General features: G+C 26.0%; 2 protein-coding genes across 3 annotated transcripts; both read left to right on the forward strand.

Moving 5' to 3' along the window:
* The first annotated feature begins 6918 nt into the window (after nucleotides 1–6918).
* On the forward strand, nucleotides 6919–18019 carry LOC124947697 (HEAT repeat-containing protein 5B). 2 transcript variants are annotated; one of them, XM_047490210.1, is made up of 35 exons: nucleotides 6919–7150; nucleotides 7348–7522; nucleotides 7616–7827; nucleotides 7914–8061; nucleotides 8148–8258; nucleotides 8353–8536; nucleotides 8624–8784; nucleotides 8869–9118; nucleotides 9203–9346; nucleotides 9439–9689; nucleotides 9798–9909; nucleotides 9987–10239; nucleotides 10318–10427; nucleotides 10523–10686; nucleotides 10881–10913; nucleotides 11248–11322; nucleotides 11407–11682; nucleotides 11755–12036; nucleotides 12155–12344; nucleotides 12442–12611; nucleotides 12691–13012; nucleotides 13091–13357; nucleotides 13441–13622; nucleotides 13693–13938; nucleotides 14034–14253; nucleotides 14330–14608; nucleotides 14689–14851; nucleotides 14936–15051; nucleotides 15146–15430; nucleotides 15526–15762; nucleotides 15864–16015; nucleotides 16097–16310; nucleotides 16392–16406; nucleotides 16527–16672; nucleotides 16790–18019. In XM_047490210.1, the coding sequence occupies exons 2-35, from the start codon at nucleotides 7391–7393 to the stop codon at nucleotides 16964–16966; spliced, it is 6279 nt and encodes a 2092-aa protein (XP_047346166.1). In that variant the 5' UTR covers nucleotides 6919–7150; nucleotides 7348–7390; the 3' UTR covers nucleotides 16967–18019. The 2 variants fall into 2 exon arrangements, with proteins under 2 accessions (XP_047346166.1, XP_047346167.1); XM_047490211.1 differs by lacking the exon at nucleotides 10881–10913.
* Nucleotides 18020–18917: 898 nt separating this feature from the next.
* On the forward strand, nucleotides 18918–20799 carry LOC124947698 (prostaglandin reductase 1-like). The gene is made up of 4 exons (XM_047490213.1): nucleotides 18918–19134; nucleotides 19523–19817; nucleotides 19898–20174; nucleotides 20252–20799. Exons 1-4 carry the CDS (start codon nucleotides 19029–19031, stop codon nucleotides 20594–20596), a joined length of 1023 nt encoding a protein of 340 aa, XP_047346169.1. The 5' UTR covers nucleotides 18918–19028; the 3' UTR covers nucleotides 20597–20799.
* The last annotated feature ends 1847 nt before the right edge of the window (nucleotides 20800–22646 follow it).

A 22646-nucleotide genomic window follows, 5' to 3' on the forward strand; every position in this document is an offset into this window, starting at 1 on the left:
AACTTATGCTTTTTAGTTTGTCTTCAATTAAGAAATCGCAATAGAAAAAGAAAGCCAAAAATAAGAAATATTAATTGAATGCATAAAAAATTCGTACGTCAATGAATACATGTGTAAATGCAATGAATACATGTGTTTAAAACTGATGTTTGTTTTTATAGATTTTATAGTAAAAAGGTAAAAAAAAAATATTTATGAAATATTATTGATAACATCTGGAAATAAAAAAAAAAGTTTGATAATGGTATCTGTATAATGTTTGATAATGGTATATATATATATATATATATATATATATATATATAAAATTAACATATCCCTAAAATAAATTCAAAATTTAATTTATTTTAAAACTATAACTAATGTTTTAACTCCGTACTTAATATCATTTAAAAATAAGTCTGACATAATTTATACTTAATTTATTTTGTAACTATGATCGTTAGTTACAAATGATCTCACATATAAAATTATATTATATATTTATTCTTTTCTTTACTCTTCTCTTTTTCCTTTTCTTTTTTTCTTTTTTTTTTTATTCTTTTTTTTAAATATTTCCTTTCGTATCACAAATATCGGGATAAATTTTACCAGTGATTTTGTTGACATTACATTCTCAATTACAGACGATTTATACGTAAAGGATAATATTGAAATCTATATTGAAAAACGGAGTTTATATGTAAATTGATTTTTTATTCTGGAACAAAAAAACGATAGGTGAAAAAATTTTTTTTTTATTGAAAAACTGTTTTATTTTTCTTTTTCTTCTTTTCCTTTTTTTTCACGCAAAGCGTTTTGCAAAGTTTAATGGTCGAGGTTGATATTGACTCAATGTTAAGGAAATTTTTTCAAGAGATCTTTAAAGATCAATGAAACAATGAACGTGATTATGTAATTGGTTGTAACGACTTGTTTTTGATAAAATTTTATATTTTTTAATATTTATTCAGATAGATTAAATAATAAAAGAGAAATGTTTTAAATAATTTTTAATCAGTAAATACGAAATAATAAGAACATCATACAATTTTATATTGATCTGATTTCGATTTCTTTTAATTACTTTCTCTTTACATTTATTCGGGCCATTTTTTTTTCTTTTTTCTTTTCTTTTCTTCTCTTTGTTTTCTATCTACATTATATTTAAATTTTTATAATTCATTCAGATTAATGAATGAATTAAAAATGTCTCTTGTATATGTATATGTGAGTAGGTACATGAAATTAGCCGATTGATTTCAGCAATACTGATAGTATTAGGAATAGAAAAAGAAAAAATTTAAGAAAAAGAAAGAAAAAAATAGAGGCCATGATATAGTGATGTAACGCGAATCTTTTTATCATCTCATTTCTTGAAATTTATTTAATCATAAACTCATAATAATTCGAAACAACTTAAAATTAAAATATAATAATAAAAATAAAAATAAACTTTGAAGTCTCTCTCTCTCTCTCTCTCTTGACCTTTGATACTGCATTCATCTATTTTCATTATTGTGGATTATAAGATTTACAATAATATGAATTTCAATTAATTAAGTAAGAAAAAAATGTAAGAAAAAAATTTGCTTTATTTTCACTAATTGATTGATTCATATTTTTTCATTTAGTTACAAATAAATGATTTAAAATAATACGAATAAATAATGTATATAAAAAAATGTATACATAACATTATTTATTATATATAGTGTACAGATATGTATATAGTTTTATATATTATTTATAATAATAAATTCTTATAATCTTTTGTATAAGAAAATATAATACAAAACCTAATTAAAGAAAGAAAGAAAAAAATTGATAATTCAGTAGAGTTTTGGTTATATAATATATAAATTAAATAGACAAATTTATTAGACAAATTAACGATTATAGTCATACGTAATGATTTTTAGCATAGACGTAAATAAATATCGAAATAAAAATACTTATTCCTTTGGATGTAAATGAAGAAAAAACTTATCTTCATATAATATTTTTTATTTACATTATAATGCTGAACTCTAATAATGCATACTCAGTTATTGTAGATAAGCGTTCACATGTTTACATTTCCGTTAATAAAGAAGAATTAATTATTAATGTCTAACGTGTAGTGCAATCGAATCTCGCACTCTGATTTATGTATACAGTAGCCTTAAATAAATTTTAATAACGTGATTGATAATCGTCGGAAGGTAAGTACATATTCTTTTCTAATCGTTTACATTTAAATTTACAATTTCATTGGTTGATAATTTAACGAGTATGCAATCAATAAAAACTAAATCACGATCGCTTTGATTTTTTTATTCATGAATTTATTATACATATTAATATTTATTATTTGGTCTGATTAAAAAAATAATAAGTATTAGATATACGCGTATATTATACATAAGCATTAGATATACGTGTATATTAAAAATCGCTTTTAGTTTTTTTTTTATAATTTTATTTATCAATATTTATTATATATTTATAACTTATTTTTAAGTATAATGTCTTTCATGTATACATTTGTTGTTTACTATGTGCTTCAATTAATAAATTCATGCGTAATATATAATACATGGTAACTATTCGATTACTTTGAATTTTTTAACAAAATATTATTTTTTTTTAACTTCACCATTATTACTAGTGTTAAAGGAAGTGCTAACTATGAACATATTATGCACACACACACACACACACACACTCAGATAGAGAGAAAGAGAGAGAGAGAGAGAGAGAGAGAGAGAGAGAGAGAGAGAGAAATATTCACACACATAGATATAAAAAATTTCAATAATTTAAATATCCCTCATATTATATAAATAAAAAACATTTGATTATTGTACACATATGTTATAAACTATGATTGATAATGCAAAATTTAATCAAAAACTATTTATAACTACAAAACGAATTCATTTTTCTTAATTAATACGTGACAATAATGATCAGTAAGTATATCTACCTCATTTAGAATGATAGACAAATATGTGAGAAAAATATGCTTCATCCTCATATATATTTATAAATTGCTCATAGAATTGATAAGACAAAGGATTTTACTTCAAGGAAGTATGTATATACAAATTATATACATATGTACTAATCAAACGTATCTATTATAAGAGCTTAGAAATATTAAGAGCATAGTTCCTTGTTAGTCATGTCATTTCTTTCGATCGTTTCTTTGTTCCTTTTAACAGAATAATCTTCGACGATTAAAAAAAAATATTTTAAATAAAGTCATTTTCTAGATGGTTTTTTTAGTTAAATAAAGCATATTATAACTGTTAATTGATGAGTTAAAATAACAAAATAATCCTTCTACGAGATACAATTTTTAAAAACGATTCGAAAAAATTTAACGATCTTAAGGACACCAACTTGATCGCTCGATAATTTCGACCTTTTTTTCATAGGAAATAAAATAATTGAACCGACAGAATTGCCAAAAAAATATGTAATTCTTCAACCTTCGTTCATTGTATCGGACACATCAAAATGTTCACTATCAAGAGAGAATCAGATTCTAATCTCAAGAATTACGATAAATGAGATATGTTATTCATTCATCATTATCTCTCTTCAACAAAAAAAAAACCTCATCCTGTGTGTTAACTCAACTTTGTACCTCTGAATACATCGCTTTGCATTGCAAGAAATATTAATTTCATAGCTAACAATTTGACGTAAGTCCAATCTTAGAGAACAATTTAAAGGATAAAAAATTTATTACAAAGATTACACTATCGTGTATTATGTAAAACGTACCAAACTGTATAATAAATTGTGAACTTTGCTCCTGTCATGCCGTTTAATAATCCACATAGGTGGTTGATAAAATATAAATAATTTATAAAAAAAAAAAAAAAGTAATTTTCTTATATATTATACGCTCAATTATTATATAACATATGTTATTGTTTAAATAAGTCTAATTATCACATGTATATATATATATATATAATTATAGCAAATAATAGTAATTTAAATAAACATGAGTTATTGGTAAACTATTTTAAAACAGTAAAAAGAATTTAATTTTATTCGCATAAAATAATGAGAAGAATACTCGTTTCTTATGAAATATGTGATGGAACGAGGAAGATGTGTTAAAGTCAAAAAAAAAAATTATTTATACAAAAGAAATACATCGATATACTATCTGATTAAATATTCCTTTGTATCTACTTTGATTTTTTCATACATAGAATGTATAAAATTTGAACTTTCGCGCATAATTATTTCCTCAAATTATAACTCCTTACAAAAAATATTTATTATATAAAACTGATCCTTTACTTTCATGATCAGGGTTAGGTGGTAAGCGAAAAAGGGAAACATTTTAGAGTGATCAAAAATATTCTCTAGGTAGTTGTGCTTTGAAGATTTCAAGATGATTTTCAATTTTTTGTACGAAACTTGAATCATGTTGAAAGATCAAAATGTTGTCATCAATGAATTTGATCTTGAATGGATTACCTTAAAAAAACAAAAAAAAAAAGAAAAGATTACTTTGAAATTTCAGTCCACCCAAAGAAGATCTGTAATCACTTTAAGATACCCTCCCTCCAACTCCCCTTCTCTTGAAACAGAATAAGTGTTTAATGAAAACATTTTTTGAAACGAACTAGTTGTAGTTAGGAAAATAATTACTTGCGAAACTTCAAATGGGTCATCCTATAAATTCAATCTAATTAACTTTATAATAATAAAATACGAAAAATTTGATGAGAAATTTTGTGAATTTTTGCGAAAGAATCCTTCAATTCTTTGTTGCATTTTATATATATATATATATATATATATATATATATTTATTTATTTATTTATTTATTTAATGAAACAGTTGGTTTTAAATATAAAATGAATTATATAAATATTATGTAATTATTATACCTATGTATAGGTTAAACATGCAATTGCATATTCATGAACATACATACTTACATACATAAGATGAATCAAAAATCTAACGATACATTTACTTTAGTGTGTACTCGAGAACGTATGTATGTATATATGTATGATGTATGTATGATGTATGTATGTATGTATGTATGTATATATGTACACATTTTACAAGTATGAATCGACATTTGCATGAAATAACAAAAAAGAAATATTAATACGTCACCAAACTAATAAGGTCGTTCGAGGAGATAGGGAAAAATAAAAGAGGAAGAAAATTCAATTTTCTTATTATCGCGTCATATTTGCACATTTTGATTTAATATAACTCTACTTGTTTTTATTATACCATATCATATATTATACCTATTATATACCTATACCATATACTATATATATTATACCATACCAACAACACATTCCACTATTCTTCTTTCATTTAAATAATATTTCAACATTTCACATTTAATAGTTCAACATTTTTCACACGCTACATATTATTCAATAATCTTTTTTAACAAATATATGTATATTACTTTCGAATATCTGATTTTTCTTTTATTTTAATAATCCGCTTGTATCCATACACACATTTACCATTACAAATACCATCAAACATTTTTACATATTCTTCAAGGCAATTTAATCTTTTAATGGAAAAAATTCATCAAGATGTATATTAGTAGACTTAAACAGGTTCAATGTACGTCATTATTCTTATCATTTGATCCTTATCTTCATTGATGTTTCCTTGTTTCGTTTATATAACCTACTCTTGATTCGTTGAATCGATAACTATATTATAATCCTCTCTTTTGAAAAATAATCTCTTTTGAACGTATAAATTTCGATTAGTTGTGCGAGTTTGTTGTATATTTGTATTCCTAAAATAATCAAATTAATTACAAACAAAATATATAATGCAAATTCTTTATATTTTTCCAAATGACACAAAATGTTATTTTTATTATGAAAACAAAATCAATTTCTTTTTCTTCATTTCTTTCTTTTTTTTTTTAACTATGAATTTGACATGCTTCGATAATGTTATGATTAGAAATATTTTACATGTTAACTTAATGGTTACACGAAAACAAATATAACAACGCAGCGATATTTAAAATAACAATTTGTAAATAAGTCGAATAATTTTTTTAACAAATCGAATTATGTATTTAATAAAAAAAGACAATTAAAAATTTTGATTACAAATCACTTTGTTTGCTTTTTATTTCATAATAATTGTCAAATAACATATAATTTCAAAAATTCGCGGCTGTTTGTTTGTTTTTCTTTTTTACTGTAAGATGTGATTCACTTTAAGAATGAAATTTATACATTTAAAAAAAGAAAAAGCCGTGAATTTTTCAAATTATTCTCATATAACAGTATTAAATAAAATGCATCATGCATTTGAATTTAATTTGAATATTTATATTCTGGATGCAACAGTATCACATGACACCAGTAATCAATCAGCGTACGATTTCATTCAGCCAATCTCGTTTCAGTAATTTTCGTGCTGATGAATTCTGGTAACACGGGAACTTTTAAGTCTTTTGTCTTAAATTATTCGTGTTTTTTTTGTGAAAGTAGAGATATCTACTTATATACTTTGTTTTATTAAACTTGTATTAATATCAAATACATCCATTGTTTTGTTAAGAGGAAGTTCATGCGTTATTCTTCTCAATTAGGATTAGAAACAATTTCAAACCGTAGAAATCCACAGATACGTTTAATTAATTAATAAATTCGATTGTTCAAATATCGCTTTTCAAATTATTTTGAAATTTTGTTTTTTAAATTAAGAATTGTGTTCTCTATACTAGCAATATACATTTGAATAAAGATGCCATAAAAATATATCACTGCGACATCTGACTTCGAAGACGTAGAACTAAAATCGTAGGCAGTCTTCTACATTGATACTTTGAGGTTCCTGATTTATTCTGACTATTTCAGTATTTGTCATTAAAAGGAAGTTGGTTGTTGTTTTTATAATTCATAGTAAATCGTTCGAAATTAAGCCAATAATGATAAAATTTAATAACAAAAATAATATTTAATCATACTACAAGTTTAATTTTTTTCCATTATATATGTTTAATCGTTTTTGTATAATATTTTATACATATTATATATGTATAATATCTTATACGTATATGAAACGAAGCGACACTTACAAGTGAAGATTAAGCACAAAAGCAATGTCAAATCCAACAAACTGATTAAATCCTCATTCGAATTTATTCTGGTATGTTATCGTGTATTTTATATTTCATGATTGTCATTAAATAATTACATTTAAAAAGTAATTTTATATATATATATATATATATATATATATATATATATGTATGTATAAATAATTATGAATCTATTAGTCTTAATTAAATAATACAGATCATTAATGAAAATACTATAAAAATATAATTTATGTTAATAATGTAGGAAAGTAGTAGGTAAAGATTAAAATTAATACAAACACATAGAAATGATGATGGAGTTGAGTCATAGTCTGACCCTCAATGAGGATGCCCTTGATCAGATTCCTGAAGCTAAAAGACCAGTTTTTATATTTGAATGGTTACGTTTTTTAGATAAGGTTTTAGTTGCTGCACAGAAGGTAATAATTAATAATTTTTAATTTTAAATATATAGTTAATTATAAATATATTTTTTTTAATGATATTGCATTTTTAATATATAAAATTTGAAGAGCGACATAAAAGGATGCCAGCAAAAATTAGTAGAACAATTAACTAAACACATGCAAGGCGCACCTGGACCTCCTACACGTCGTCTTATTGCAAGATGTCTTGCAACATTGTTTAGTGTTGGTGATACGTTCCTTCTATTTGATACCGTTAATAAATGTAATGATATTCTCAAAAATAAAGATGACTCACCAAGTTTTTTACCGACGAAATTGTAAGTATAATAAACTAACATTTATTTTCTTGTAAGATCTTTTTATGGATTAATTATCAATTAATTATTAAATTATTGTTTTTTAGAGCTGCAATATGTTGCGTTGGATGTATGTATGAAAAGTTAGGGAGAATGATGGGAAGATCTTATGAGGAAACTGTACAAATTCTGATAAAATCTTTACGTTCTGCAGAGTCACAAATGCGAATAGAAATAATGCATACTTTGGAAAAAGTAAATAAAAAGAAATAAAATAAAATTATATTAGATTAAATTAAATTATATTTAATGCTAGATTATAAAATTTTATTACTCTTCAGGTATGTGCTGGTATGGGATCTGCGATTACAAATGTTCACAAAGAAATATATAAAGTTTCCAGACATTATTTGACTGATAGAGTAATGGCTGTTAGGTGTGCTGCAGCAAAGGTATATTTTCACCATAATACTATTTTATTATTTTCATTTGTACATTACACTTAAAAATCATTTTCTTATTTAAAAAATTTATATTATTTTCCAGTGCTTATTAGAAATGTTAAATCATGCACTGTTCCTTTATACAACAGAGATAGAAAGTGTAGCAACATTGTGTTTCCGAGCATTTGAAGGTTCAAATTATGAAGTAAGATGTGCTGTTGCTAAATTATTAGGTTCATTGGTGGCAATGACACAAATTCCAACTCCTAAAGGAAAAAATCCAGCAGGTAATAACTTGTATAAACAATTAAACTGTTATAACATCCTTTATACAAAGTATAAATTTAATCTTATATATTTTTATGATGTTTCAGTTGCACAAAATAAAGGTGGTAAACAAATATCTTTAGAAGAAGTGCTAAATATTCTAATGTCAGGCTTTTTGAGAGGTGGAGTTGGCTTCTTAAAAGGTACTGGTGAAATAATCAAAGGTACTTCCAGTATAAATAGAGAAGTTCGAGTGGGTGTAACTCATGTAAGTCAACAAACAATTTATATAATATTTTTAATATACATAAAACGATTTTGTATTAATAATCGATTATATATGTATTCACAGGCATATGTTGTGTTTGTTCAAATGTTAGGAGGTACATGGTTAGAACGAAATATCGGTGTATTAGTAGCACATGTATTAGATCTTGTAACTAATCCAAAAGCAGCTAATTCACATGTTGATGCAGTATATTCGAGAAAATGTGTTAACTTCATATTACATGGTACTATAGGAAAATTACTCAGTGAAGGAGCTCAAGCTGCTGCTTGCAAAGAAATAGCACATATAATATTGAAGCAAATGAATTCAATTGGTATAATGTTGATTATTATAAATATCTGATTAATTACTGCTTTGAATAAATACAGATCCGATAATTAATAAACACTTTTCACAGATTTTAGTCCGGAAAATGCTAAAGACTGCAATCAAGAAACATTATTTAGTCAACATTTATTAGTATGTGCACTTCAAGAAATGGGAAATTTAATATTAGGATTGGGTACAACAGCATCCAACTTACTATCTGATCAATCTTTGAGTACGTATGTGTACTTGAAATTGTTGATATTGTAGATGTGTAATTAATTAAAAAAAAAATTATTATATATGTATATATATATATATATGTAGGTTTAACGGATACAATCATGGCTGTTCTAATACATCCATGTCAAGCAGCAAGACTTGCAGCCTCTTGGTGCTTACGTTGCATTTGTGTTGCCGTCCCCAGTCAAATAACACCTTTAATTGATCGATGCGTAGATGGTATTGAAAATATGCGAAGTTCACCCGAGGCCATCGCTGGTTACAGTAGTGCACTTGCTGCTGTTTTAGGAAGCGTTCGTTTTTCACCACTTGGTGTACCACATACAAAGGGAAAAGTAAATAAGTCCAATGCATATAATGACACGCAATATATTATTTATATGATGAAATTATAAATCGAAAAGTAAATTTATATTTTTATTAAAACATATAACATATTTTAGATAATATTCAATACTGCTGAAGAACTCTTAAGAAGTGCAAGTCAAAATAGCCGTTTATCGTTAAATAGAACTCACGCTGGTTGGCTTTTGATCGGAGCTATAATGACACTAGGTAGAAAATCAATATCAATGAAGATTATAAATAATTTTTTAAGAGGCATGGCTTATATATTTTTTCTTATTTAATAGGTACAGCAGTGGTTAAAGGTTTACTACCAAGAATGTTACTCTTATGGAGGAATTCTTTTCCACGTTCAAACAAAGAATTAGAAAGTGAAAAAGCACGTGGTGATGCATTTACTTGGCAAGTGACATTAGAAGGTCGAGCAGGTGCTTTGTCTGCTATGCATAGCTTTTTATTACATTGTTCAGAACTTTTGAACGACGATATTACAAGACGACTCTTAACGCCTATTGAATCAGCACTTGCAATGTTAACAAAGTAAATATCTCAATATCCTACTTTTATTATTGTCAATCTAGATTTTTTTTTTCCTCTCAATATAAATATTGTTCACAGCTTATCTACAGTGCTAAAAAATTATGGCCAACAATTAAAGGCTCCTGCTGCTATGGTCCGTTTACGTTTATATGAAACTTTATTATTATTACCACCTCAAACTTTTGAAGGTAAATATACAATATTAATTTTACTTAAAAATTCACAATTTATATGTATATAAACATACATAAAAACATATTAATTCATTAAATGTATTATACAGGTTCTTATACTCATCTTTTAAGAATGTTAGTATCAGAATTTACACTGACTGAAAATCCTGGAAATACAACAACATCTTTATTACGTACTGTTTGTCATGCTAATGATTCTGTCATTCTTGGTACGTGGCTACAAGAAACAGATCATCGTATGATTGAAGATCAAGTAAGTGCAATATGTTGAACTTTTAAAAATTACTTATAATTTTTATGAATCTTTTCATTTCAAATATATACAATACAATATTAAATATAAGTAATTTTAATATACTATAAATAGATTATATTCATTTATGGTTTGAAGTATCGATAAGAGAAATATTTTCAAGTTAACTAAATATTACTATGATTTGTGTCCAGTTGGAATCAAACAGAAGGGCAGATTTGGATCATGTGAGTAATATATCCTGCAAGATGTATCTTTATGATTATTACATCTGGATTTTATCTCTATAAATCTTTATCTGTTCTATAACTTTGTTGTTACTTTTATCAAACTTTTTATTTTATTAAAATACTAAAGCGTTTAATATAAGCCATAACTTATTTCTTTATTACATTTTATTTAATGATTATTTGTTTTAATATTTAATATTCACATGTCTTAGATATCATTAATTTATTATTTCTTTATATCTTCCTTTCTGTTTTGAGAATAGTTATATATGAAATTCTTTATATTATAATCTAAGAATTTTACATTACTAATCTTTTTCTGGTATTTCAGTTGCAACCTAATAGTGCAGCTGGGTCTGGAGCACTAGAACATAATTCTTGCTGTTTATATCGTCCAGTTCCTCATGTGAGTAAATAAAACTATTAGCAATATTTATATAATAAATGAGTAATATGGTTAAAATATTTATACATTATACATTTCCTACAGGATGAAATAGTCCCTGGACCTTTGCCTTTGGGAGTAGCAGTTATTGATCTTTCTATTTCTCTCTTTGGACAAATCTTTCCTCGAGTAGCAAATAAACATAGATTACAAATGCTAGATCATTTCAGTGAATGTATAAAGCATACAAAATCTGGTAGACAGGAAGCGATACAAATGAATGTTTTTACGGCTGTATTAAGTGGTTTAAAAGGACTCAATGAAGCAAAGACTGGTTTTGGACAAGAAGATGTTAAAAAATCAGCGACTAATCTTATTATTGTAAAGTTTTACAACTTAAATATTTTATTTAATTTTAAGTACTCATTATAATATATTGTTTGTATATTATAGAGTACACTTGTAAGCAGTAACTCTATCTTGCGATGGGCTGCAGGAGAAGCTGTTGGAAGAATGGCACAGGTTATATCAGATCCTAAATTCACAGCAGAATTAGCACAAACCAGTTTTGATCGATTAAAGTCTGCTCGTGATGTTGCTAGTAGGACAGGACATTCCTTGGCATTAGGTTGTCTTCATAAATATGTTGGAGGAATGGGTTCTAGTCAACATCTCAATACTAGTGTTAGCATATTACTTGCTCTTGCACAAGATAATTCATCTCCTGTAGTGCAAGTAAGACAGCTTATTATATTCACTATACACATATATACGCTTATTTTTAACATAACTAAATATTTTTATGTTCAATATTATTATGAGTTTTAAGATAGAATTAATGATCTCTGATTAGGTATGGGCATTGCATGCTCTTGCACTTATAGCAGATTCAGGTGGACCAATGTTCCGAGGTTACGTAGAACCTACATTGTCTTTGGCATTGACTCTTCTTCTTAATGTTCCTCAATCTTATATTGATGTACATCAATGTATAGGAAAAGTATTGTCTGCTCTTATTACAACAATAGGACCAGAATTACAAGGTTAATTGTATCGTTTGATATTAAATTTTACAAGTATTAGTATATATATATATATATATCAGAATATATTTTTTATATAAAATAATTATTTTTCCAGGAAATACTACAACGATCTGCATGGCTCGATCATCGTTTTTATGCGCTTGTGCTATTATGCAAGATCATCAAGATCCACTTGTACAAGCTGAAGCTACAGGATGTCTTCAACAGTTACATTTATTTGCACCAAGACACGTCAATTTGTCTTCTCTTGTCCCTACGCTATGTGTAAGTTATTTTAGATAATCATAAAAAATTATATACTATAGTATTTTTACTTTTGTATAATTAAATATTTTTTTCATAGCGAACTTTATCAAGCAATCACTTACTTTTGCGTAAAGCAGCAATATCTTGTCTTCGTCAACTTGTTCAACGCGAAGCAAAAGAAGTTTGTGAGCACGCAATGACACTGGCAAATGAAAGCAGAGGTACTAATGTAGTAGAAGGGCTTGTTATAACAGAAACGGGTCTTCCAGGTGTTTTATTTAGTATGCTGGACACAGAAACAGATAGCAAATTAATTAAAGATATACATGATACGTTAATGAGTATGCTACAAATATTAGCTGCTGATAATTTGTCTCAATGGCTATCACTTTGTAAGGATGTATTGACAATTGCATCAGGTAGTTAACTGTTAATAATATATAGCTTATTTGTGCACGAATTAAAAATTGTTTAATAAGAAAATATTTATCATTAAGAATCAAGTACGACTGAAGAAGGAAATATTGCAAATATTGAAGATAGTACGGCAGATAATGAAAATGCTGATGTAGAAGGAGATGATGATCAAGCAGAATTTCATGCTGATGAATCTACAAAACAACGACCAACCATAACTCCTAGATGGCCAACAAGAGTTTTTGCTGCTCAATGTGTAAGACGCATAGTAGCTGCTTGTGTAAATAATAAGCAAGCTCATTTCGATCTTTCATTAGCTAAAGAAATGCAATTGTCTAAAGGGAAAGGTACATTTGACAGAACATAATTATGTTATTAAAATTATATTTTTCTTTTCTCTTTTTAAAAAATATCTTTTTTCAAATTTCAGGTGATTTCTTAGTGTTGCATCTCTCTGACTTGGTGCGAATGGCATTTATGGCTGCGACTAGTGATTGTGACCCTTTACGTCTTGAAGGTCTCAAAACATTGGAAGAAATTATTGATAAATTCGCTAAAGTTCCTGAACCAGAATTTCCTGGACATCTTTTACTTGAACAATTTCAAGCACAAGTAATTAAAATTTTATTATATATAACATTTATTTATTTATAATCAGTATAATATATTTTTATTTTTATAGGTAGGTGCTGCATTGAGACCAGCATTTTCTACAGAAACGGCATCTCATGTTACGGCTGCTGCCTGCGAAGCTTGCAGTGCTTGGATTGGAAGTGGTGTTGCTAGGGATTTAAATGACTTGAGAAGAGTACATCAGTTACTTGTCTCTTCATTAGAAAAATTGAGGGAAGGTCATACACGTCCACAACTTTACAATGAAAGTCTATCCACTCTTGAACGTCTGGCAATTTTAAAAGCATGGGCAGAGGTATTAACATATAGTTATTAAACGATTTATAAGATATATAAAAAAGTACATATTTAAATCTTTATAAATAACATATATTTTTCAATTTTTTACAGGTATATGTAGTTGCTATGATTAAGGATGGTACAGCATTAAATAGTCATAATACATCAATTACTAATACAAATCGAGCTGACGATAGTACTGGGGAAGAATTTGGTGAATTCGAATTTCAAAATGAAAGTTTGTTAAGTTTAGTACAACCTGAGCTTTTAAGTTTGAGTCAGTATTGGTTAGCTGCTTTGAGAGATCATGCTTTACTTTCATTACCACCAGGTAATATAAATAATTTTTTATGATTTATTAACAATCTCAATAAATTATCGAATAATAATATAACATATTATCATAGAATTCTCCAGTCAATTACCACATGACGGTGGAGCTTTTTATACGACAGATACAATGGAATCTGCTCGTCCTCATTATGCAGAATCATGGGCCCCTATACTTCATGCTGCTGCTCTGTGGCTTAATGCTAGAGGATTTGGAATATCAAATACAAACGATGAAACAAAAACTTCAAATGTTTCCAGTAATAACATAAACAATAATAATAATAATAATAATAATAATAATAATATTTCAACTAAGATTGATACAAATATTGAACGTTTCCACTTACTCTTTGGTAAGTGTTTTTAAATATATAAAAACGCTTTTAGAAATAATATTGTACATAAATATAAATCATTTATTTTCATATCGTAGGAATATGTATGGAAGCCTTATGTAGTCCACGGTCTTCTGAGTCTACACAAAATATAGAAACATGTTTGAATGCTTTGTATACCTTGCTTGATTCTGTATGGGCTCGTAAAATTTTAATTACAGACAAATCATTATCCATTGAATTGTGTAATGTTCTACATAGGTATGTATATATATGTAATTAATTAATTAAACATTTAACAGATATTTTGTATATTTATTTATTTATTTTTTTTTTTTTTTTAAGATTACTTTTAACAAGAGGAAATTATGTAATTCAAATGGTAACAATGGAAGTTTTAAAACAAGTAATGAAAGCAGCTCAAGAAGATCTGACAGAAAAAAAGAAAGAGAAACTGAAAGGTAAATATATATATATATATATATATATATATATATATATATATATAAAATTATTATTAATACAAATTATTTATATCACAAATTTGGTTAATAGAATTATCACCAATACATGAAGAAAATAACGAAACGATAGAATTAGACTTATTAGGCGAAGGAGGAGAAACAGGAGAACTTATACCAGGGAAATCATTAGTATTTGCCTTGTTGGAAGTATGTTTGTGTTTATTGGTGCGTCAGATACCAGCATTAAATCCTAATCCAGGTAGTGCAACGGCCATTTTATCTCAGAAAGGTTATATACCTACAGAAGAAAGTGGAAAACTTATTGCTTCTGCTTTAAATGTTATGGAATCATTACCAGTACTTTGCTCGCCGCAAGGTACAACCCCTATTTCATTATTATAAAATATAATATATACATATAAACATAGATATATTTTACAAATATATTGATTGATATTACTTCTTTTTTAGGTGCTATAGCAATTTTACCAACTTTATTATACTTAGCGACAGGTGTAATAAGAGAAACAGCTGTACGAGTTGATAATGATTTCGGAAAGAACAGTTCAGAAACACCTGTTCATGCAGCATTACATTGCGTTAAAAGTCTTACTATTAACAAATATGCAAAAGATGATAGAAGTCAAACTCAATGGACAGGTCTATTACAAAGTGCTTTAGCAAAAGTAATCGATCTCGCTAAAACAGGTATTCTATACGCGTATATATACGTATGTTCAATTGAAATCGCTAATTATTTAAAAAAAAAATATAACTATATAATATGAAAACTTTTATATATATAATAGGTAACGATGAAACAAAGATGGATGAAGTTGCTATGATGTTAAGTATTGCTGTATTTGTCCTACATGCATTACCAGATGTTATAAGTGCACCAAATTTACAATTTCCTTGTATAAATCACTTCAGGCATGCTTTTCAATCAGATAATATGCTAGTGAGTTAAACAAAAATGAACGAGTATATTTAGAAGAAGAAGTCATAATTGAATAGTTTTCAAATCGTATATATTTTTCAGGTTAAATTAAAGTGTGTTCAGACTTTGAGAACAATATTCTTACATCCTGAACGTATGATAAGTACTCCGTATATTCATTCGTTGGCACCAAGACTAGTGGAATATTTATATAATGATAAAAGTAAACAAGTTACAAGCGACTTAGAGCTTTCCTTCACATTAGAATGTATCAGTACAGTAGAAGCTCTTATAGGGTTGGCTGAATTATCTAATCGTATGTATTATTAAATATTTCATTTAATATTATTTATTAAGTTATAAAATATTGATAAGATATATGTTACATTGCATTCAGGAGATCTCTTACAAGGTGTGTGAAATTAACTTTTGCATACATACAAAACACTGCGCACCAAATTGATAGATAATAAATTAATCAAAATGTCATCTTGATCTAATCTTTTAATCTAATCTATATCTTACTTATTAGGTATACAGATGTTAACATTACTTGTTCCGATTTTAATCAACTATCTCTTGGAAGGTGATCAACTGCAAAATGCTTCAAAATATCAAATAACATTGCATCAGCAAAGTTTTCAATGGCTGAATAAAATAGGACCAAAGTATCCACAGGTATTTTATATATTGTATAAATGATATTGTGTATGTAAGAAATATATATAAGAGAATGTAATTCTTAAAAAATTATTTTTGTCATTTTGTTTTATATTAATGAAATTTCGATCATAGGAGTTTAAAACATTAATGTCTCAATCGACGGAATTAAAAACTAAATTGGAAAATGCAGTAAGATCCAATCATCAACAAGCACTAAGGCACTCTAGACCTGCAGAGCCTGTAAAACATCAAATCAAGATGTCTGCACCTTCCATAAAATTAAAAACAGATTTCTCTAATTTCAACTAGCTATAATAATACTTAGGGATGCATAACAATGCATAAATGGTGATCATAAAATTAAATGATCATAAATTAATTTTAATCTTTTAACACGTTATCTCAATGGTATAGAACGAATGTGATAATATAATTAACTCTTGCAGCTGGCAACCAATTGACAAGCAAGAAAAATTAAATATAACTCATATAGCTGTCTTTGAAACATCTATGAAACAGTGATGTCTCATTTATTAGAAAGTCTTTGATAATGAAATTATATCAATGTAATTTTGTTCTTATTAGACTCATGTGTGATTGTACTTAGATAAAATTACTATCAGTTTATAGAAATTTGAGAACTATACAAGAGACGATTGGAAAAAGAAATTAATATATCTAGGATAGTATATATTCTGTTTATTTAATATATTAAAATATTTTATTTTCAAGTATATATTGCTTTTAAAGTTTACTATGTTATCATATGCTATCAATAGAATTAATTCTTATATTACTTTTCCAGTCTTCTCTTATGAATTCAATAATATTCCATATTGGGAACGAATTGTATATATTAGATATAGATATTATATTATACTTCCAGAGAGTAAATATTAATTTATTGTATAACATGATATCTTTATGTTTATAATTTTATTTTATTATACAGACTTATAAAAAATAGTTGTATGTTGTGGAAAAAATCATGATAAAAGCACAAAAAGAAACAGTAGAATATACATTTATTAAAGAAAAAAGAAAAAGAAAAAAAAGAACATGAGAATATAATGTAATAGTGCATTTTAAAAAGTAATGACCAATATCATAACTGTATGTACTAATTTTTTGATATATTTATTTATTCAGAATTTCTATGAGATATAAATCACAATATGATTAATATGAATTTTGTAATAATATCCAATTAAATTGTATAATTATATGTGACAGGATTTATATATAAATAACAAAAAAATAAAAAAATATATGTGTATACGAATATAGAAACAAACAATACTCTTGTATTGTATATAGATTGTCATTAGAAAATAACAAATATTTACCGATATTGAACATTTACAAAAGACAGAGTAAAAATGTAATAACTACATTTGTGTAATGATATATAATTTTTTCTTTTAAACGTGTGGCACTAAATATAGATAATAGTTGATGTATCTATGGAAACGAAGATTGCGTTTAACTTGTATCTACGCGTATGAGAATAATATTAAGAAAGAAAGTTTGCAAGTATAGTATAAAGTTACCCAGCCAATTAGTGGGTAGAAAAAGCCAACTGATAGTAAACAAAATATTACTAATCATTATATATACATTATTTATCCATATTCATAATGCATTTTGAAATAACTACATATTGTTTGATATTGCATGAGAAAAAATATGAATAACGAAAAATTCTCTTAAGAATATTAATAATACAATGAGAAAGAGAAATTATTATTGAAAATATATTTATAGTTGCGCGAATTATATTGAAAGTAATTATATAATTGATAGAGGTTCTACTATTTTTTATATTATAATTTAAAAAATTATACAGATAGAAGAGGATAACATATGTAGATTTTACATTACAATAAAGTTCCAATAAATTCTTTAATAATTAATCTTTAAATATGTTGACGCGATATAAATATTATTTTGTAAAATTGTAATCTTGTATTACATAGTCATATATAGCTGGTATCACTCTGAATAAAATAAAAAGAAAAAAGAAAAATAGGAAAATGTGTCATTTGCAATTTAATATACTCCCAATATCAAATCAATGATAATTATAATTGTGTTAATTAACAGAAATATTTCTTCCTTTATTTTTGTATGCATGAAATGAATTGTTTTTTTTTCTTTTCATTTGAAAGCATAAACATGTGTGTATGTCCACTATTTATATTGTGTATACATATTACACACACATAAGTATGTAAGTGCTATAAAACCTCTTGACTTCTACGGTTCAGCATTAGTTGATTGTCATCATTCAACCGGTTAACGAGCATTACGTAATTATTTTTATTTAATACGGTCTTAGTAAACTCTATAATTTACAAAAAATATTGTTAAAATGGTGAAAGCAAAAAAATTTGTTGTCGTTAAACATTTTGAAGGGGATCCTAAACCATCAGATTTGAAATTAGTGGAAGAAGAATTGGCACCGATTACAGATGGCGGTTAGTTAAATAAATTTTTTTTATTAAACTATTAGACGACACATTATATGATTCATCATGACTTATCAAAAATAAATACTTTTTATTAACTTTTATTTCTGTTTTAACTTTCAAGTGGAAATATAAAATATTTTTCATTATATCAATATAAAGAGATTAGAGACTTGTATTACTTGATTGTTTTGTAGAAATGAAATATATATATATATGTGTGTGTGTGTGTGTGTGTGTGTGTGTGTACACACACACACATATATATATATAGGTAAACTGTCAATTCCTAAATGATATGAAGAAATGAAAGCATGAAGGTATAAAAAATAATTGTAAAAGTTTGATCATTTCTTTAAAAATTCATGTAAAACATTATATTTTTATAAATTTTCAGAATTTCTTGTGCAAGCAGAATACCTATCTGTTGATCCATATATGAGACCGTATGTAGTACAGTTTCCACTTGGCATTACTATGATAGGTTCTCAAGTTGGTAAAATAATTGAATCTAAGAACCCAGATTATCCAGTTGGTAAAAGAATAGTTGGATATTTTGGATGGAGAACTCATACAATCGTGAATCCAAAATTACTCCCAGAACTTGAACTTACTGCACAAAAACCATATTTATTACCAGAAATAGGAGATTTATCTCCTTCTTTATGTTTAGGAGTCTTAGGAATGCCAGGGTATTGAAATTATTTCCTTAAAATTTTTTAAATAGTTCAATATTTTGTTAAATAAATATTTATACATTTATTGTGTGTAGAAATACAGCCTACTTTGGTCTCGTTGAAATCTGTTCACCGAAACATGGTGAAACACTTGTTATAAGCGGAGCTGCTGGTGCAGTTGGATCTCACGTAGGTCAAATAGCAAAGAACGTTTTTGGTCTTAATGTTATTGGAATTGCTGGTTCGGATGAGAAATGTAAATGGCTAGTAAATGAGTTAGGCTTCAATAGTGCTATAAATTACAAAAAACAAGATGTATCTGTGGCATTAAAAAAAGCAGCACCAAAGGGTGTTGACTTGTATTTTGACAATGTATGTGGATACAGAACATTTTTTTAATTTATCTGTATTTGATACATATATATATAATTGATCTTTTAATTATACAGGTTGGAGGAGATATTTCTAGCATAGTTATATATCAAATGAATCTCTATGGTCGAATATCAGTGTGTGGTAGTATTTCATCGTACAATTCGGATCATGCCTCTCTGCCTAAATGTATACTGTTACAACCAGCCATGATTTTTAATCAATTAAAAATGGAAGGTTTCGTAGTGACCCGTTGGAATGAACAATGGCAAGAAGGAATACAAAAAAATTTGCAATGGATTCGCGAGGGCAAAATTGTTTCTTATAAAGAAACAATTACAAAAGGTTTTGAAAATATGTTCGACGCATTTTCTGGAATGTTGAAAGGTCAAAATATTGGTAAAGCTATTGTACAAGTATAAAGAAATAGAATTAGTTATTTTTTATATAAATATATTAAGATCTATATATTTCTATATTTTAAATCATATGTAATAATAATATACATATAAAAACAGTACGTGCTTAATTTCCCTATGAATAATTCTAAATACTATCATTGTTTATTTCGCTATATTGGATTTTAAATAAAAATGTAATAAAATTATATTATTTGATTAGATTATTTCATTTATTTATTTATTTTCAATTATTTCATATGAAAAAAAAATAACATAAATATAGTTTTAAAATCTACAGATGAATGATCTAAAGCTTATAACATATATATATATATATATATATATATATATATATATATATATATATATAACTATAAAAAACATGTAAAAAAATTTATTGAACAATCATTCCTTAGTAATTGGTTATAATAAATAAAAGTAATAAATCGATCCTTTATTATTTGCTACTAGCTTTTTCAATGTATGAATTAATCTATACTCACAGAAAATTACGTATTTAAAAATAGCAATGAGAATCAATCGTATGTTTCTGTTTTCTCTTAATATCAATAATATGATATAATATAAATGAGTATAAACAATTAATCTATTAAAAAATTAATATCAAGCCTACTTATCATCTTTCGGTCAAAGTATATGTGACTTCAGATGTAGACAAAATATCAACGAATGTAATAACAAAGAAACACTGTCCCTGCCACTTTGCGTCCATTATATCAATATGTATAAAAATCCTATTATCAAGCGTAACTAATAATCGATCACAGAATGTTTTAATATGCAGTAATAATAATACATAAAAAATGCAATAAAAATTATATGCAAGATAATACTTTTTTAAAAATAATTTAATTGATAAGTCGTCGTCAATAATACAAACTTAATATTTCTTTCTTTCTAATTAAATTATTATAACAATGAATATAGATACATACAACAGATAATATAGTATTTAATCTGAGAAACATAAATAAAAATAAATATAAATAATAAATAAAAATCAGTAAGAGTAATAAAGGAATTAATATTTTTCAATACATTTCTTTAAGGAATTATTTTAAAATTTTATTATATCTATTATGTTTATCTGTTGAAACATTATTAATAATGTAAAATGTTAATAGATGTTAATATATTTAATTAAAAAGATTTGGAAAAATCCATTGAAATATATAGCTATTCGTTCAATAGTATTTGATCTCATTAATACTAATCGCTATGTAGAAGTTGCTGCATTTAAAAATCCACCGAGCTGGCGATAACTCTATTTTAAAATCCATAGTATAGGTGTAACATGGTATTTAATCGAGAATTCATATTCCAACGTTAACTGGAGAAGAGATCGTTAATTTTCAATATTTATTAATTGGAATGTAAAAGAAAATTATTTCAATATCTATCAAAGTCACTAAAGAATCCATTTTTGTTGAAATTATTGATTAAAATTTATTTTATATTTAACGCGTATTAAGAGCTACGTAATATTTAAGCCAATGTAATATTACTCAAATATTAATTTATTGTACACTTCGTGTACATTATACATCGTTTAAATAATTATAAAATTATTGAAAGTATTCATTGATTAAACCTACCTGTGTAAGAAAGAAAGAGAATTTCGATGTTGACTTATCGGTAGCCAAAATAAAACTGTTCGGTAACTAGTCATTCGAGAGTTTCTGTTTATTTTATATTATACAGATAACAACCTTGAGTTCAAAATATAACAATATTGGAAATGTACAATTAAAATTATTTTATTTTTAACGCGTTACGAACTATTTAAAATTTAAATAACTAAATCGTTGTTTAAATATTAATTTATTGTACTATCCTTACGTGATATATTGTTTAAATAATTATCATTTAAATAATTATAAAATTATTAAAAGTATTAATTGTTTTAATCTTAATCGCATGGAAAAAGAGCTTCGATGTTTATTCGTTAGAATGGAAAGAAAGATCATTAGAGATCGATGAATGTTAAAATCAATTAAACGTTCGTTCATTATTGTTGATAATAAATATGATCGACGATCAGAAGATCAAA

The sequence above is a fragment of the Vespa velutina genome, chromosome 3 (assembly GCF_912470025.1).
Source record: "Vespa velutina chromosome 3, iVesVel2.1, whole genome shotgun sequence".
NCBI lineage: Eukaryota > Metazoa > Arthropoda > Insecta > Hymenoptera > Vespidae > Vespa > Vespa velutina.

Bases quoted from the DNA above. Each gene is read 5' to 3' on its own strand.
- LOC124947697 (XM_047490210.1), top strand. From the start codon at position 7,391: ATGATGATGGAGTTGAGTCATAGTCTGACCCTCAATGAGGATGCCCTT. The intron at 11,683-11,754 runs GTAAAGTTTTAC...TGTATATTATAG, and splicing joins CAGCGACTAATCTTATTATT to AGTACACTTGTAAGCAGTAA. The intron at 14,852-14,935 runs GTATGTATATAT...TTTTTTTTTAAG, and splicing joins TTGTGTAATGTTCTACATAG to ATTACTTTTAACAAGAGGAA.
- LOC124947698 (XM_047490213.1), top strand. From the start codon at position 19,029: ATGGTGAAAGCAAAAAAATTTGTTGTCGTTAAACATTTTGAAGGGGAT. The intron at 19,135-19,522 runs GTTAGTTAAATA...ATAAATTTTCAG, and splicing joins GGCACCGATTACAGATGGCG to AATTTCTTGTGCAAGCAGAA. The intron at 19,818-19,897 runs GTATTGAAATTA...TATTGTGTGTAG, and splicing joins GGAGTCTTAGGAATGCCAGG to AAATACAGCCTACTTTGGTC.